The 18,875-nt window shown below is 43.3% G+C and overlaps 1 protein-coding gene across 5 annotated transcripts in view; it reads right to left on the reverse strand.

Annotated features, from left to right (window-relative positions):
- Positions 1-224: 224 nt before the first annotated feature.
- Positions 225-18,875, reverse strand: part of ARB2A (ARB2 cotranscriptional regulator A) — a 283,581-nt gene continuing 264,930 nt past the window's right edge. For all 5 annotated transcript variants that reach the window (XM_031046203.2, XM_005145965.4, XM_031046204.2 and 2 more), the window contains one exon: positions 225-2,147. In XM_031046203.2, coding sequence (XP_030902063.1) covers positions 2,005-2,147 — 143 coding nt within the window. In that variant the 3' untranslated portion in view covers positions 225-2,004. The remainder of the gene's footprint in view (positions 2,148-18,875) is intronic.

Here is an 18,875-nt window from a genome sequence, read left to right on the forward strand (position 1 = left end):
GGAAAGGAGAGGCGGAGAAGCTTACGGCTGCTCAGGAAGACGGACTGGGGAGGGGGCTGGACACACATCCCTCACCCCATCCACCCCCCCGACCACTGGCTGTGTGCGGCTACGCAGGGTCCCCGTTTGCAAACAGTCCCCGACGCCCACCCCTTGCGTGATCTCCTTGGAGAGCGGAGGGGAGGCCCGCTCAGTCCCACGGAGGTCGCAAAGGACACAAGGAAGAGAGAAAAGCGCATCTTTATTTTTTCCATTCAGTGAAAGCGCACCAGCGGCTACGACACCCCTGCCCGCTCCTCCGTCCCGCTTTACAGCCCGACAGAAGCAGCAACGCCGGGTGGGCCAGGGGCGCGGTACAGAAAAAGGCGTAAGAAACGGTCGGTCATTAACAGTACAAATGTTCGTGTATTTTTTTTTTTGTACATTTCGTTTCTCATCTGCACTTGAAAAAATAGATCCGTTACCGCGACGTTTGGAGACCCGATCTCTCCTCCCTGTTGCAGGACGCCCCCAGCAACAGGTTCCCCTCTGGGAGCAGAAACTCCTGGGAGTGAAATTTGCATTGACCCCCCTCCGCACAGGCAGAGCTTGAGCGCCTCCCGGGGGGGGTGACTTGGAAGGGGGAGAGGTTAAATGGTGCTGGTGGGGGGAACCCTGCTATGAGCAGACAAGAGTGCAAAAAGCCCCCTCAGCACGACGATTTCATCCCAAATTCGCCCAGGTTTCAATTTGCATCCCCTTTGAAATTGACACCTCTGACTTTGCCCTGTGACAGTGGCATCACCCCCACTTTGGCATCCCCCCGTTTCAACACTTCCCCATACCCCTGCCGTATCCCAGCTGTAGGATGGGAATCATTGCCTGAGAGGGATGGGATGGTGTGGCATGAGGGTATCAAAGCCACGTGTTCAAGTGTTGCCTCCAAGGCACTAACAGCGTCAGAGGCGAGGTGGGCACGGCCGCTGGGGAGAAGATCACTTTAATATAGCATCATCAACACTCAAGGACCTTAATTAGCGTGCTCGCTTGCTGGGCACGCTATCAGGAACGTCTTGTTGCTTAGTTTCAGAGAAGAAAAGCTGCCGACAATGATGGTGGTGGCTTCAGCTGCGCTTCCCCCATGCCCCACACGTAACGTGGAGTCCCCACGAAGAGCAGTGTCCCTCCTCCAGCGCCTGGGAAAGTTGGAGGGAACTCCTATGCTTAGGGAAAAGACCGACCTTGCCATCTTGTGTGGCAAGTCACTATCAGCCCTGCATGTGGAAATGGAAGCATCTTTGCATTTAAAAGGGAACAGGAAGATGTGCAATGTGTGTCTTTTTTTTTTTTTTTTTTTTTTTTTTTTTTTTAGGTAGAGCTTTCAGAAGGAAGGGATGATCTACAGATACTGTCACTGATCTGGCAGGAAGGAAAGCCCCCAACAAAGGGGCTTTCCTACAAATCTGGACCAAGCCTCTTGGACCCTCCTATCAGCAGAAAATGAAAGAGTCAAGAGTTGATCCCACTTGGTCCCAGAGAAAGAGAAGGCTACTGGGTGTAAAATCACAGGCTGGTTGGCACTTCTGACCTAGAGCCATCTTAATTCTTACTTAGTTCTGTCCTGAAATTGTCATGGTCCTGCCTCTTGAAGGACTTTTTTGCTGCTTCCTTCAAAGCTGTTAAATTCTGGAATCAGCTTGATGCAGGGCTATGTCAGGGCAATTAGAGCTGCACCATGCTGCACTGTGCAGTACCACTGTCAGCCTTAATCTGCACGCTGATGGGCAGCACTAAATCCAAGTTACAGCCCACAGGAAGCACAACCAGTGAACCCATATTGCTTTGACAGTTGCACTCATCTAGAAATAATGCAAAACACTATTTAGATGTATACATCACAACCTTGTGCTCTAGGAAGAAAACAATCTAATGAGGGGCTGAGAGGCTCCTTGCAGAGAAGAAGCATCAAAGAGGTTGTTGTTGGTGGTGTTTGTGTTTTGTTTTGTTTTTTTTACTCCCCTCCTTTTACAATTCTTCATATTTTATCCTGTTGGAGCGCCGCGTTGGGGCTGGTTTCACTGAGCTGTTCTTCGCATCCATTGCCTCACTGAAGAACTTGAAAATAGATGGAAAACTCTTCCAGGAAGTTAGTTCATGGCTCTCTGTACCTGTGAAATACAAAGGCGACAGTTTGAGTGGGGTGGGGTTGTCATTGTGCTGCTACCTGGGAACAGGAACGACCATGTACATACAGACACACAGGCGCATGTGTGCCACCAAGGCTGCAGATCTGAGACACTGAACATGTCTTGAGCTCAGGCAAGTGAGACTCCAAAGTACTCTGCTAAGAAAAACTTTGTTGAAACACCTCATCTGAGTGGTGCAACTTAGGAAAAAATGTGTCTGCTTCTCAGGGCTGGTGTACTTTGCATTATTTCTTTTAATTTTACATGGCTTTTAGCCTGACGTGTTTTTAAGCAAAAGAGAACATCTGGCCTGAACAACAATCAACATGTCACATAGGCATCCTTCCTGCACCTTTTCCCAACATCCCATAGGTGATATAGAGGCACTAAAGTAGACCTTCCCCACTTACCTCTTCCCCTTCCAGTAAAATTCACCTCTTTTTTGGGTTGGGTTTATTTTTTTTTTCTGTTCTTCTATTTTTTTACAAGTTCCTCCTTCAACACACGGCTCATTTGCTTTATTTAAACAAAAATCCCCACAACAATCCCCAAAACAGAGCCAAGATGAAGGAGGTGGGCAGCCAAAGGCCGTAGAAGAGCAGGGACATCTTTTTGGGTAACCCAATTATGCGGAGATGCTGCCTGGAAGTCTCTGGATCCTGGGCTTCCATTTGATAGTTTAACATTGCTAATGATAATTCTTTAGTCTGTAATAGTAGGTCATTGCTATGGTTACTCTACAATGGTGCAACACTTCACTTTCCCCCTTTAGCTATTCACTGAGACCTGGTAACCACATTTGTTGCTTAGCAACAGTTTTGTGACAGTATTACAATCTGGGGGTGACAACAATGAAGGACATGGTGGCCATGGCCTGCCCAGTGGAGAGGCATGCAGTGTGGGGCAACTGATGGTGTTTGGGATTTGCGGAGCAGCTGACAGTCCCCAGGGATGCAGGAGAGCAGCTTTGGAAGGATGCTCCAACACGGCGCTGCCCACACACACATTCCAACGAGACCCTCACCCCCATGTACCCACCCTTGGTGGCTCCATGCATGCCATCTCCTCTGGAAGGTCTTTGATGGAGGTGCTACCCATCATGTCACCCCCAACCCTGCTCACTCGAAGGCAGCCATCGCACAAGCTCCTCCAAAAAAAGCCCTCTACTGAAAGACACCACTGTCCACACAAAGAGACAGTTTATTGATGTCATGCTCACACACACATATTCCCCCCCCTCCCTGCTCCATGACCATTGTATGGAGATGATTCATGACATCTCACACAGATTTCCAAGAGGCACCTTTTACAGAAGTACTTTCCACTTCTGAATTTACCCATCTCTGTGCAAGCCCTACTTGCTGGGAGGAAATTGGTCCTACCAAGTTGTTGGTGGACTTGACAGAGTGAGGTTATAATTGGACTCGATGATCTTTGAGGTCTTTCCAACCTGAACTATTCAATGGCTCTATGGTTCTGGCTTTCAAGAAAGACCACCTACCTCACCCCTATGAGAGCCACCCCACAGCCCTATTCACCAATGTATGTTCCCCAGCTTGGGGTTATCCAGTACGCCACTAGTATATGCCATCCTGTATGTGCCACCACTGCATGGTGTATACTGTATGTACCACAGCAGAAAGATAAAACTTCCCTTCCAGCACAACCCCTCACCAAATAGACCTGTTCCTCAGGTTATTGCATGGTTGGGTACACTGCAATTGCCCACTGCCACCATGCAATGACACCAGTAAAGTCATCAGCTACCAAAGCTGGTTTTATGGAGGGACAGGCTGTGTTAGCACAGTCCAAGGACACTCCTACAGAGGCAGATCTCACACACCTGTGTTACAGCACATGGTAACATCAGTTTGAGCCCCAAGAGGCACTTGACACTCTGCCTATCTGCATCTGTCTTGATGGTATACCCACCAGATTAAATTAGACAAAAATATAGGCAGGGAACATTATGCTGGGTTTTTCTACCCCCTCTTTCTTTCTTTTTCTTTTTATCAACAACATTCCTGCTCTGAAAGGGCCATTGAGAAACAGAAAATGACAAAACACTAAGTTTCTGAAGCCTCTCAGTCCCTATCCTATCCTGCCTTCTCCCATGTACCCTCCCCATGTCCTCAAGAGAGATCAGGCTTGCATTCACTGGTGTTACTGAAACTGATTAAGCTACAGCTTTCCTGTAGCAAACCCTCTCAGCCCACCTCTCTCAAAAAACAATTCAAGCTTTGAGTCTAGAGGGACTCAATGATTCAGCAGTCTAAAGCAATTTTAACACTTCCTATTTTCCCTTTCCTAGTAACAGTCTTGCTGTCAGATGAACAATTTCCCTGGTGATAAAATCACTACAATAGCTGTTTAGTTTCCAGGATTATGATGATTATTTGCTTGATTAATATTGCCATAAGAAAATCTTGCCAAGTATCTGCCTTGACCCTTCATAATCATTTAAAGGTCAAATTTTGTCCTTATGTATTCACATTCAACTACTACTACAGGGGGAGGCCGAAAAATTTAACACTGCACAGACTGTGCGTTTATGATTTTTGTATCAGAGGCTCAGAAAATCAGACAGAAGCAAGAGGAGTTATGTCCTAAGTGTGATGACAAATTTGGCCATAAGGGTTTTGCCAGAGGAAAAATATCACTGATGACTGCAATTTCAATTGTGTATTTAGTTGTAGACTATCTAAACTGAATGCAGGAGCAGCCTGCATTCTTTTTTTTATAGAAATAATTGTTTGTGGGAGTTGGATAATAAGAAGCAGTTGTACTGAAGCCAAGGTCCTCTAAGGTGTATATATATATATCCTTAGTGCTCACTAATTTCCATGGCCATGATAATAAAACACACAATTCTATATACTGTAATAAGTGGTGGGTTGTTGTACAATGTGAAGTGATTTCAGACATTAATCATTTGAGAAATCTTAGGAGCATGCTGAACTGAAAATACATATAAAAACTGTTAAGTGTGGGAGACAGCCAGAACATCCTAAAATATGCTAAGGCTACAGTTGCAAGAGAAAAAAATTATCAACCTCCCTGTTCCCAGTCCCAGAGAAATGCCTTAAAAGGAGCATCTTGCTATCATAAAAAGGAAGGGAGAACTGAATGCCTATTTCAACATGTATAGAATATCATTAGAAAGGAGGTCCAGAGAGAAGGCTGATCCGGTAATTCGTGAGGTGAGATGAGTGATGGCTGTAAAACGGTGAACAAGTCTCAGAATCAATTTACCCACTTCACAAAGAGATATTGACCATTAGAAGTAATGAAGACTTGCCAATACTGTTATTGATACAAGAAAAACCAGGCAAGGAAATACCTGCAAAAATTTCATATACAAATCATCAGGTCTGGTGACACACATCTCATGGTCTTCAGGGAATCAGTTAATGAACTTGAAGAACTACAGGCAATTATTTCTGAGAATTTATGCACAATCAAGTAGGCATCAGAGGACTGAGGTGGGAAGAAAAACAATGCTAATTTGAGAAAAGGAGAGTTAATTGAAACTACTGCAAGTAAAATCTATCTTTGAATATCAGCAAAGTAGGAGATCAACATTAGAAAACATCATAAGCACCTTTAGGGCAACAGGAGCCTCAGAACAGAGCAGGATCTGACAAGACCTTCACTGCTTCAGTGGGCTGTGGTCACCCTTACCTCTCATTTAGAGATGAGTTGCTTCACTCCAGCTGAGGAGACCTCATAGTATTTGAGATATATGGTAATGCAGCTCCCAGCTACAAGGAGCTATGCCTATGCAGGCTGTAGCTAACTTCAGTATGTCCACTAGCATCTGCAGCGCACCCATTTCAGCAGGCTGGATGCAGTCAGCTCACCTCATCTCAGCAGTGCTCCTTGCTGAATGGCAGTTTGGGAGTCTGCTCTCTGCAATCACTGCTGCAACTTGGGAACTGCATCATAGAATGGTTTGGGTTGGAAAGGACTGTAAAAGCTCATCCAGTTCCAATCCTCTCAGCCACAGGCAGGGACACCTTCCAACAACCAGGCTGCTCAGGGCTCTGTCCAACCTGTCCTTGAACACTGCCAGGGATAGAAAATTTACCACTTCTTTGGGCAATCTATTTCAGTCCCTCATCACCCTAAATGTCACATTTCAGCTGAAGAATGTCACAACTCTGCATCGGTGAGATAAGTTATGGTACCCCAAACTGTGTTGGAAAATGGCAGTGGTGCACTTGCTGGGAAGTGGCCAGAATCTTTGAGAAGACAAGTAACAGGTAATGATACAGCATTGAAAATATACCTGTACAATCCCAGAGGTAATGGTATTAATGCTCATGTCTTTAACACATGGTTACTACTGATCTGAAATAATAACAAGAGCACTTATTAGTTAATTAATTAGCCAGAAAATGATATATTGAATGGGAGATGATAGAAACATAAGAAGGGATGGAGAAATAATAATAATAAAAAGAGCAGCCCACATGGTGGTGAAAATAGAGGAGGGCAAATACAAAGACTGAAACTGGGATCCGTGTCTGCAGGGATGGCAGTACAACATGACTGGGCAAACAACCCTGGTGGCCATTTGCACACATATGTGCAAATGTGTTTTTGCTGACTCTGCTTTCCACTCCCACTCTGTAAAAGCAACTATTCTGCCTGAGTCCACGGAGGTAATGAGTTCTGCAATCCCCATAATTCACTCTTGCAGAGTGATCACTGGCTGTGCAGGACAAAGGTGCCCTCCTATGGTGCCTGCCCACTGTGCTGTACAAAAGCCTCCTCCTGCAGTGCTCAGAAGATGTGCAGAACAATAGTGGCCCCCTGTTGCATTTACAAGATGTGTGGGACAAAGGTTTCCCATGCTGCACAGGAGCCCTGAGGGATCTCTGTATGCACCCCTGTGCTGGAATACATCTGCAGACGAAAGTTTCCAGGAACTTGAGAAGTTTCTCCTTAGGTATTAGCCACAGGGCTGATCTTAGGTCTGCTTCTCCAAGTGCCATCTCACCTCTGAATAGCACAGGCTTGAGAATGAACTAAGGGTGCTCCACGAGTCTGGTTTATTCTGCATTAGGACACAGAGCCTTGCTGCTCTTCACCAAGTGTCTTATTCAGTGGAGTTTGCAATTTATGTCAGCAGGAGCAAGCTCTGTCCCTGCGGTCATGGTCCCTGCTGTACTCCAAAATTTTGATGACAGTATTGGGCAGGAGACATGAGCCTTGTGATTCTGTCCCCTAGCACTAGCAGAGGTTGCTTTAACATTTATGATTTATATAAAAGGCCCTAAGCCTTATCCAAACTTGACTTAATGGTTCAAAGGCTAAAATGCAGACTTTTAGGGACATTTGCATGAACAGAAGCACTTCAAAAGTCACTGAACATGTTTTACCCTGATTTCCCTAACTCTGAGAAGCAACATAATTCATTCTTCCTTTACAAATAAATGAATGAACAAGCCAACACTACCTGACCTGGAACATGAGTGTAATATGCCTTTCAGAAGCATTTTTTTCTCCTCAAAGTTATGAATCAGTGGAAATGTCTTTCATTCTTTCTCACATCATCCAGATGCGTACGCAGTGTGTCTTCATGTAAAATCTTCATGTAAGACTTTATCCCTTGAGTATGTAATTCTGTAGTGATGTAATAATACTGTTCAAATCTGCATTTTTGTATGATGAAAAGATACCTTCTTCCTCTCCTGTATCCATCTTTCTGCATGCTATTAAATGATTTCTGTATAAAAAAGCTACTTCTAAGCAGGAATTTATCCTTTTTTTTTTAACATTTGAGTATTGTCATTAAGAATGACAGAACTATTTTTAATTTATAAGGTTTCTCTGTTTATGATTCCTAGATCCTATGGATTTGCACAGGTAGAAATTATTGTATCTGTTGTGACTGTTCTGGTCTGCTGATCAAAACCTCCAGATCTCAAACCCCAAAACAGAACAAGCTCTCAGAGCACCATGAGTAATGCTATAGAGAAAAAGGAGATTAAAAAAATAATACCTCACTTAAAATCACTAAGTACTTCTGACAGGGGTGATGAGAGCTTCAGGAAAAGTTGGGAAGGAGTCTGTTAGCTCAAGGGCTCTAAGACTCAATGACCTTAGGAGCTTCTGCATATGTGCTTCCAGGCATTGCAAAGGTAAATGAAGGTTAAACACTTAGGTGAAATTAAAAGACAAGCCATACAGCAATTAATGAAATGAAGACAGTGATTTCTGAAGGGAAATAAAAAAACTCAAACCGAAACCTCTTGTCTGAGAAGTAATAGTTTGTGGAGTTATGAATCTGATAATAATCTAAAAGCAACTTTGTAGAGAAATTTTTTTTTTGAGGAGCCAAGAAGAAGCAGAGAAGTCTGAAGAAATGAAAGACAGCTTTGTCCTGGGTTCAGCAGTAGCAGTCATTTTTTCTCCTTCTTAGTAGCTGGTCCAGTGCTGTGTTTTTTGACTTTCAGCTTGGGAACAATGCTGATAACACTGATGATTTTAGTTGTTGCTCAGTAATGTTTACTCTGACCAAGGACTTTCTGAGTCTCATGCTCTGCCAGGGAGGATGAGAAACCGGGAGGAAGCAGAGACAGGACACCTGACCCAAACTATCCAAAGGGGTGTTCCATACCACAGCATGTCATGCCCAATATATAAACTGGGGGGAGTTACCTGGAAAGGCCAAACCGCTGCTCAGGTCAGGCTGGGTATAGGTCAGCGGGTGGTGAGCGGTTGTATTCTCTCCACTTGTTATTTCCCTTATCATTATTTTTATTGGTGGTAGCAGTAGTGGTTTGTGTTATACCATAGTTACTGGACTGTGCTTATCTCAACCTGTGGGAGTTACATTCTTTCGATTCTCCTTCCCATCTCTCCGGGAGTGGGGGGGGGAAAGGGGAGGTGTGAGCGAGGGCTGCATGGCTGAATTTCCAGCTGGGTTTAAACCACGACAAGCTTATGAAAGGTGGCTTAGGCGCACAGTAAACTGATTTAGATGCAATATTCATAAAAAAAATTGTGGGAACCTTTGTAGCAATGCTAGAGAATAGACTACACATACTAAAGATGTTTTATATTTAGTTATTACCTTCTGTGACACAGAACAGTGTTATTGTTGTCTCTTAATGTTTCTAGTGGGATGATGGAGAGCAACAAGCATCCCTCCAACTCAGAGCCAAGATTACCTCTGAACTCCCATATTTGCAATCAGCTTTTCTTCACCCCTTGTTTACAACGTACAAACTGCTCACAAAAAGAAAGTGTTTTAAAAAGGTAAGAAAATATTAAATGAATTCTTCTTGCCCCATGAGCGACAGATGCAGAGATCCATGTAAAGGCTCACTGAAAGCAAGGTTTGTGAAGCAGGAAAGAGATGGAGGGGTAACACAGCAGTTAGTTTTCACTACTCTTCTTTAAAAGTTAAGGGCAGCCTCATGAGCACCGGTCATTTGTTTGCTCCTCTGCATGCTAACTAGCCACATAAATGAAAGGTGTAAGGTCATTCCCTCCTGAGCATGGGTTACCAAAAATCAGGTCATTTTCTGGGTCACCAAAAATTGACTAATATTCTTTTGAGTATATATTAAAAAAGTATATATATATATATATATATATTATATAAAGTATATATATATATCAAATAGCTACAGGGCCTTCCCAGTAAGAACCAGGCATCCAGGACAAAACTGCTATTACTTAATACCAATGAAAGTAGCCATGGTAATACAAATTGCAAGTAGCTGCATTCAAAAAAGGAAGGTTTCAAGAACAGCTAAAACCACAGTCTGATTAATCATATCTGTTTTAGCCTAAGGCTAAATGCAGGGAGTACAAGGCAGGGGTTGAAATTATATCTATATATCTATATACCTTTCTATCTCCATCTAATTTTTATCTTTAAATCTACATCTAATTAACATCTCTCTCTTTCTTTCCATCTTCCCCCCGATATCTACACCTCTATCTATCTACCCATCTATCATCTACCTACCTACCTACCTTCCTACCTACCTATCTACCTATCTATCTCTATAATACACCTTTAAAAGTATTTAAAGACAAATATAAAAATTCTTTACCTGACAAACAGAAGATGAGATATTTGGGTTATATTTTACGAGGATTTTTTTTCTGGGCAAGAATGAACCCCCTGATTTTCCTTCAGAGGCTTATCTTATAGGGATAAGAGGAAACAGTTCCCCAAAGCCAGGTGCTGCCTCTGCAATGCTGGCATTGCTCCTGCGGGAAACCAAGCAAAACTCATCTGCAGCTGGTCCTTCCCTCCTGACGGGTACTGCTGCAGGGTGTTAGCAATGGAGTGAACAAAGACAGTGCTAAGGTGGGCCTGTCCACCCACTTTTGCTTTGGACATCTACTCCAGGTGCCACCTGCTGCAGAAAAGGACTCACTCCCTCATGTTAAGAAAGGTGAAACATAATAGCCTGAATTCAAGTGATCCTAAAAATCCCGGTGCAGCCACCCGCAACCTCCCGAGGTGCCTATGCTCCACAGACACCTCAGCTCCTGACCTTAAAGCTTATGCCTTATTGAACTATCACTTCTGTACACGCTCAAAAACACCTCGAGCTTGACAGGGCAAATACTTTCACATGTCTCAGGCAGATAGGGAGCACTCCCTTTCTCTGCCTGTGAGTAGATGTGCAAGCCTCAGGGGTAGGAATGCCCTCTCTGCTCCTTCCTAAAGCTTCATTTCACCCAAATCTCTTCCTACTCCTTTCTTATTTTCCTTCTGTCTGGGACATGTGTTTCTCTGGAACATCTATTTCTCCAGGACACTAACTTCTCCTGGGCATTCACTGTTGAATTCCTCATCTGCAACTTGCCTGCCTTACAGCTCTTTCTGAACTGTTGAACTGATCCTATTGCATCTTTTTCACCCATCAGCCCAAGCTCTCCTGCCCTCATTGACCACCAATTTCTGCTCTTTTTTCAACCCTGTTTCACCAAGACCTCCTCCACCTCACTGTTACTGTGTCCATCCAGTCTTTCCTCATCAATGCCTTCATCTTCCATTTGCTGGCAGTAGCCCACTAAGCACATCTCTTTCCATGCATTATTTCTTAACAGGAGAAGAAAATTATGGATCTGGCTTTGGCAGGTATTTAAAAAAGCTGGACACAGGCTGCATCTACTGCCCAGGTATACTGGTGAGTGCAGAAGAAGAAGACATGTCTGAAAATACAGCAGCCCTACCCCAAATGATAAAAGAAATAAGGAGCTGATTTCTAGGTGAAACTGGTGGTTTCATGGGAAACCCAGTAAATTTTTTATGACTTAATGGAAAGGAAATCTATTTGAATTTGTAAAATGCCATGAAGATGGAGCTAGGCCACCAGAATAAAAAACCTCAGTAACAAATGCAGTTAAAAATTCAAGTTTTGGAAGTCACTTTGACAGACTCTGTTACTTTTGACAAAGAATTTAATATTTAATTCTGTCAAATAAATATAAAAATTTTGCCTGAAAAAAAAATGCAAAAAAAAAAGTTTTTGAGAACTCAAGATGTGAATAACCCTTGTGCACAAGTCCTTTGTGGCTAACCCATACCAGATACATTTTTATGTATTCTTACATGAGTCTGCATAGCTGCTATTAGTGAGAGAGAAGGCAAGGAAGTGCTGTTTCGTCAGTGAATTTACACTGATAGAGTGAGCATTCACCTTCTTTTATTACCATGACCTTTGCTGTTCGTTGCTAATGAACATTCTTGAAGAAGGCAGGTGACTGAACCTAGACAGCAGGATGTTATGGACAATGATCATTGTTGCGGGTCAAGTACACCTGTGGTGCAATCATAAAGTTAATAACCTCTGGAACAACAGCTTTACATGCAGCTGTCTAGGAAGAATGCCATCTCTGTAACCCACAGCCTTTGGAGACACTATTTATAATTTATACCAAATCTGAAGTGCAAAGATTTTCTCTCTTGCAAGTCATGGTAATCAATACAGGTCTGCAACTATTACAGCCCAGTGAGGTGAAGTGTGCGGCAAGGATCAGCCATGCTGGGCCAACACTGCAGCTCATAAACACGGCTTTGCAAAAGACCCTGTCTCCAGTGGCCATTCTCAGCATCTATACTGGGAGAGCAAATAAGGGGAGAAGTAATTCCTTGTAAGGGGGCCATCCCAGCTGCTTAGTGTTGCAAACTAAATTAATTGCATATTTGCCTCAGGACTACTTGGAAACTTGAGGTTTTTTTGCATGTCACATGGATTTTAGGCTTCTCCACCCTAATTCATAACACATCAATACAGGATACTCTCAAGCTCCCATATCATGGAAACCAGAAATTTAAGACTAAACACTAATTCGCAAAAAGTTTGTAGATGTGAATTATACTAAATTTAACCAAACTGAATAATATCACACTTCCTGTGACTTAAACTTAGAGATGTCATTAGACACAGCATTTGACATTAATGGCCATAAAGCTGTGTTTCACTCCTCGCTTAACCCTTTTTCTTGCTGCAGCAAACAGCAGCTCAGTCTGGAAGTCCTCAGCTTGTTTCCCTTGTGCCTGCACTTTGCTCCCTATGTCTTCTAACAATGCCTTCAAACATCAGCCATGGGTGATGCTTGGGATACAAGGGCAGCAAGCCAGACATGTGGCAATTAGTTTGCGACTGGTGTGAGGTGGTGAAGACTGGCATCGCGGCAGCAAAGTGAGGTGTAAGGCAGAGCAAAGCTGAAGGCAGACAAGATGAGAAGACAAGCTGAGTGCTGGGACGCATTGACCTCTGGTAACACCCTGCCTGACATCCTTGTCTTTGGGAGGCAGACACACAAGTGTGAGTGTGGGAGGTGGGTCTGCCACCAGCAGGAGGGAGAATGCAGAAGTCTGGGATGAACATGAAAGGAAATATTAAGTTTACAATAAGGAAAAGGAAAAACCCAAGTAAATGCAACCAAACAAACTCTCAAGAGCAAGAGCTCACGGTGGGTTTGTATGTGTAACTGGAGGGGCCCCATTCCTGAGCTGCAGCTGGAGAAGGCTCACCAGGACCTGGGAACCAGCTAGGTAAGGGACAGATAGGGATTTCTTCTGGAAATCATGTCCTGCCTTGCATCCACAAGAAAAGGACAAGTGGACAGAAAGAAGCCCCCAAATCAGGGTCTTTCTTCTAATCCAATTTTAATCATCCATTGTCAAAGCAGCAGATTTTTTAACCATTTCATTAACCATTGCAATAATTAAATCAGCCTAATTTGGGAGACCATATTTATTTCAAAATAGAGTCTGATTCACCATTTCCATTAAAAAAAAACCAACCCCAAACCCAAAGCAACCCAACAAAAACCCCAACCCATCAAGCCAAAAGCCGTATCTTCAAGCTGACACAGTCATCTCAATGACGAAAAAACAACTTATGATTTCCCTATAGGCCAGAGAGAAAAAACCTCCAAGCACCCAAAGACAGAAAACAATGAAGCTTAATGACCTTGGTGCATTTCCAAAAGCAATTTTCATTTCAAAATACAGTCATGACTTAACAACTGATCTTTCCACATGGAGTCTTCCAGCAGAATCAGGGCTGCTAAGTCAGATTGTGGAGTTCCCAGAAAATGTAAGCAAGTTCACCTGTGTCATGGTAGAGATCTTTTGCCAGCCACACAGTGGATTCTGAGAAAAACTTCAGTCTCTTCCAGCTAGAAAGATGGTAAGCTTCTGGAAATGGAGATGGAAACACAAGAACCTCCCAGGAAAGTATATTTGGAAATGAAAGACAGATGAAATATTTAAATGAGTTTCAGAACTTGGTGACACTTTATTTTATTTTCCTTGCATTAAGAATCTCCAGGTTTGTTCTTTTCTTCTTTTTTTTTCATAAAATTAGAACAAAAAGGAAAAGAAGTTGTCAGGGTAATTTCTCTCAGAAGAACCACTGAACTGGAATTATGTCATCTTGCATTTATATTATCAGTTATTGCCACAGTTGGCCCACAAATATTATATTAAAAAAACAGGAAGAAAATCACTTAAATACATTTGGAGAATTCTTTTGTTTGTGCCCTGTGCATATATTTTAGTACTTATTGCTCCAGTTTATCTTGGTTTGTCTAAAGCACCGTAGGTTGTTTTCTTTTTCCAAAACAAGTTTCAAAGGAACTGTTGGGATATTAGGGAAAAAAACCCTGCATGGGGAAAAACAAAATTGAGGTGGGAGCTGAAGTTAGTCTAAATAAGAGCAATATCAGCATGCACAAATGCACAGACAAGCACAGTTTGACAGTTACTGCTCATAAAAGATCCTGCAACGAGTCAATATGAAAACTCAGTCTCCTGTAGAGGGAAGTTAGAGGGGAGCTCATATAATAAGCATTTGAGGTAAAGTTGCACTGTGGCTGGAACACATATAGCACATTCCCCATTAGTCTGGGGATAAATGAAATGTTAAAACCACAATATATTGCCTTATTAAATTAAGAAAACATTTTTTTCCCCAGTCTGCTGTGAAAAGAGAAAAATCTATGATTGACTGAAAAGCAAAGAACTTGCAGTCAACAACATCCCCATCTGTTTTGACATGTTTTTCAGCTCCAGCACCAGAATGACATGAATGCTTTGCATTGGTATTTCTGTAGCCACGACGGTTGCTTTCTGCAGGAACCCCAAGGTGATTTACAGTGAAAATATTCTGAATTTTTGTGTGCTTCATTACTGCTTTTCCAGGTATGCATTCAGACACATGAAAAGCATTTGAATGCATTTGAATGATGAGGGAGTGTGAACCAAGGGAGATAGGACATGGTAAATATGGGGTTTGCTCCCACATGGATCTCTCCTTTGTGAATTTGGGGAAACCAGGAGCTAAGCAGCACAGGGATCTTTGCCCCATGCTGTAGCTGGTACATCTGGGTGTCTGCAATGGGAGGATGGGGATGAAATGTCTGGGAGGAATGGGTCCAGGCAAGAAGATATATTTCTTCTCCCCACAGAAAGCTCACACACCAAGGTAAAAATACAGCTGTATCACATTTCCATGGGACTTGCTTCTGTGCCAAAAAGCCTTCAGTGCAGTAAGAGCATGAGAACAGCTGCAGCTGGGAGAGGAGCAGTCAAGGGATTCTTCATTAGGGACTGTAGCGATAGGACAAGGGGTGATGGGTTTAAACTTAAACAGAGGAAGTTCAAGATAGATAGAAGGCAGAAGTTCTTCCCTGTGAGGGTGCTGAGGCCCTAGCACACAGGCTGCCCAGAGAACCTGTGGCTGCCCCATCCCTGGCAGTGTTCAAGGAAAGGTTGGACGGGGCTTGGAGCATCCCAATCTAGAGTAAGGCATCCCTGCCAGTGGCCAGAGTAAGATGATCTTAAGCTCCCTTACAACCTAAACCACTCTATGATTCTGTGAAGCCTGCTCACCAGAGTCTTTTGAAGCTGCAGAAACCTGAGTAGAGCCCTTGTGGAAGAACATTCTGCCCAGTGCTGTGCATGGAGCAGATGCTCCTGCTCTGTCACAGGAAGAGAAGTGGGGTAAGCAAATCCACAGCCCTCATGGCTGAAATGCATCCCATCAACTACCATTGAGGTCTCTACCATACCCAGGGACCTCGAGGATCATCTGGTCCAACCTTTCTAGGCAAAGCATGACCTGGACTAGATGGCCCAGCACCCTGTTCATTTGAATCTTAAAAATGTCCAGTAAAAGAGGTTCAGTAAACAAAAAACCTAACCAACAAGCCAACCAACCAAAGCCAAACCCCACAAACAAACAAACCCCCTCCCCCCCCCAAAAAAAAAAAACAATCAACAAAAGTAATAAAATAAACATGTTACAGACATGCTTAGCCTATCAACTATATGCAGCATCTTTGGTATGGCCTGGGAAGTGCTAAACCAAAATTCTTCCTCAGGACACCCATTACTGAATGTGTATTTCTGAAATTTGAAAAGCAGATACTTTTAAACTGGGTTTAGTATCCCAAATGAGTCATGGACATATTCTGATCTACTTTGTACAACACAAGTAGGGCCTCTGTAGCTGGGCATCTCAATAATTACCTTTACAGGGGCTTGTTTTCAGCTGCTTATAAATTTTGCCAAGCTAAGTATTTGGGATAAAAATTTTCATGCTCCGTCTCTGCCTCAGGCTGGTTATTATTATTTTTTTATGTTTCAACTAAAAGGATGCAGTCACCTCAGGAAACAAGATTGAGGAAAAACATGCTGGGGAAAAAAAACCCTGAAAGAACAAGCAAAAGAAAAGAAAGCCTTCCAAGAATTTGCCAAGCAGCTTCTGTGTCTCTATTCTTCACAGCAATGGTTTGAAATTTGGGAGGTAGAGCCCCTGTTGTCCTTTTACAGTTCCCATGAAAAACCACCCAGCTTTTTGTCTAGTCACAAGCCTTTGAAAAGTCTCATTTACATACACTCAGCACAGAGTCCCCAGAATTTGGCACCCAAATTGGCCAAAGCCTCCTCAGAAGATGCTATTGGCAATGGGCAAGCTGCAGCCCAGGGCTGAAGGGGATGAGCCAGACTTTTTTGTTTTGCAACTGATGCTCCCAGATGCTGCAGGCAGTTGTGACATCAGGCACAGGAACTGACTATGTCAGCACTATGTCCTGGCCTCCAAATGCAGGCAAAACAAGGGCAGAAGGGAAACAAAAAGCACCCTAATGGAAACAGAAAGGATAAATAGTTCCAGGGAGCAGAGGGAAGAATCATAGAATCACAGAATGGTTTGGGTTGGAAAGGAACTTAAGATTATCCAGTTCCAACCCCTGCCACAGGAAGGGACACCTCACACTAGCCCATGTCACCAAGGTTCTGTCCAGCTTGGCCTTGAACTTTGCCAGCATTGGAGCATTTACCACTTCTTTGGGCAACCTGTTCCAGGGCCTCAGCACCCTCACATATTGCTTATATCTAACCTAAATCTCCCCTGTTTAAACTCATTGCCCCTTGTTTTATCCCCGCAGCCCCTGGTGAAGAGCTGCTCTCTGGCACCTTTGTAGCTCCCCTTCAGATACTGAAAGGCTGCTATGAGGACTCCACGCAGCCTTCTCTTCTCCAGGCTGAACAGCCGCAACTTTCTCACCCTGTCTTCATATGGGAGGTGCTCCAGTCCCCTGATCATCCTAGTGGCCCTCCTCTAAAGAGTGGACCAAGGGAGGAGATTGACCATGCATAAAGATCACAGAGAAGAGGCACAGGAATACCAAGGGGTGGGTTTGTAGGTGAAGAAGAGACCTGGAAAAGCATGAAACTGCCTGATACAGGAGGTTGGGATGCTGAGATGAAAGACAGCAGACAGCCTGGACACGGCAGGGACAGGAAAGCAGACATGGAGGGGAAGAAGGAGAGGCAGAAAGCTCACGGACCACAGGGGGATGTGACTCTTCAAAGTAGACAAGAATAACCTTCTGTAAGACTCATACCCTCTGAACAAAGACAAAACTGACTTGACTGGGTCAGTGCTTCATTCCCTGAGGCTCATCAAGAAGGTGACAATCTACTGCTCTAATACCTGTAGCTTCTTTCCCTCACTTCACCAGCAAACTGGCTCTGAAATTTCCACCTTTGCACCTGACTTGCAGCAATAGAGCATCACATGATAAAATTTCCCTCCTTCATCTTGCTGTGCTTAAAGAAAAACAATTAGCCACAGAAAACTACATTAACAGAAATCTGAAGCACACATGCTGAAAGGGGCAAGTTAAGGATATTCAGTTTAGTAAATGCCAGAATGGCTCAGGGGTGAAACTGGAGGTGGAGGGTGCTTATTGATGCTGCTCTGCTATGGCTTTTGTCCATGTTGCATAGAGTTTTGTGCTGCCCTTGAGGATCACTTGTGCATTTTTACACCATGCTCCTACACTGAACCACAGTGAGAGCAGAGACAGCTGATCCAAACAGACTGGGCTTTTGCAGCAAAATGTGAAATAATTTTATTTATAATGCAGTACAGTGAGTAAATGGAGGAGAACGTAATACACCTCAGATATGGGAAACTCATATAGTACAATGCTGTGAAATGTATATTTGCCATTACATAGGCAGTGAATGAAGTGTTAGGATAAAAAAAAAAAACAACCCAGGTATTTAAAGCAAAAACTAATGGCAATTTTAAAGAACATCAATTGAGAATTAATCTCATTATGGGAAAAAAACTTTATAAAGCTCCCAAGCTCTGATAAGGAGCTTTTGCTGCATCTGCAGGCAGGAGTCTCACCACAAGCAATGATCTACTGAACCACTCACACTTGAGCTGGTTTTCTGATCTTTGACAGCAGAAAGGCTTGGTTCATGGGTCTTCTTATATGCAAAGTTTCCAGGTTACCTAACTTCTCAGTAGGTGAACAAGAGCAAAGCTACCTGTAAAGTCTTTACTAACCTACAGGCCATGATTTTATCTTAATCTAAAGGATCAAAGTGTTCCAGGCCAGACTGAACGGGGCTTTGAGCAACCTGGTCTAGTGGGAGGTTTCCCTGTCCATGGCAGGGGGTTGGAACTGGATGAGCTTTAAGGTCCTTTCCAACCCAAACCATTCTGTGATTATTTCAACCTGCATAGTTGCATTATGGAAATGCCATAAAGAATATGATATAATACAGAAACAATAATTTGTTATGGAAAAAGATGAATGAGGTACACAACAATGCAACTGAAAGCTTTGTGTTTCTGTTATTTCAGTCCTTCATTAGATGATGACTGGAAGTAATTTGAAGATATCAAGAATCTCTTTAATTAT

The sequence above is a fragment of the Melopsittacus undulatus genome, chromosome Z (genome assembly GCF_012275295.1).
Source record: "Melopsittacus undulatus isolate bMelUnd1 chromosome Z, bMelUnd1.mat.Z, whole genome shotgun sequence".
In the NCBI taxonomy this organism is placed as follows: Eukaryota; Metazoa; Chordata; class Aves; order Psittaciformes; family Psittaculidae; genus Melopsittacus; species Melopsittacus undulatus.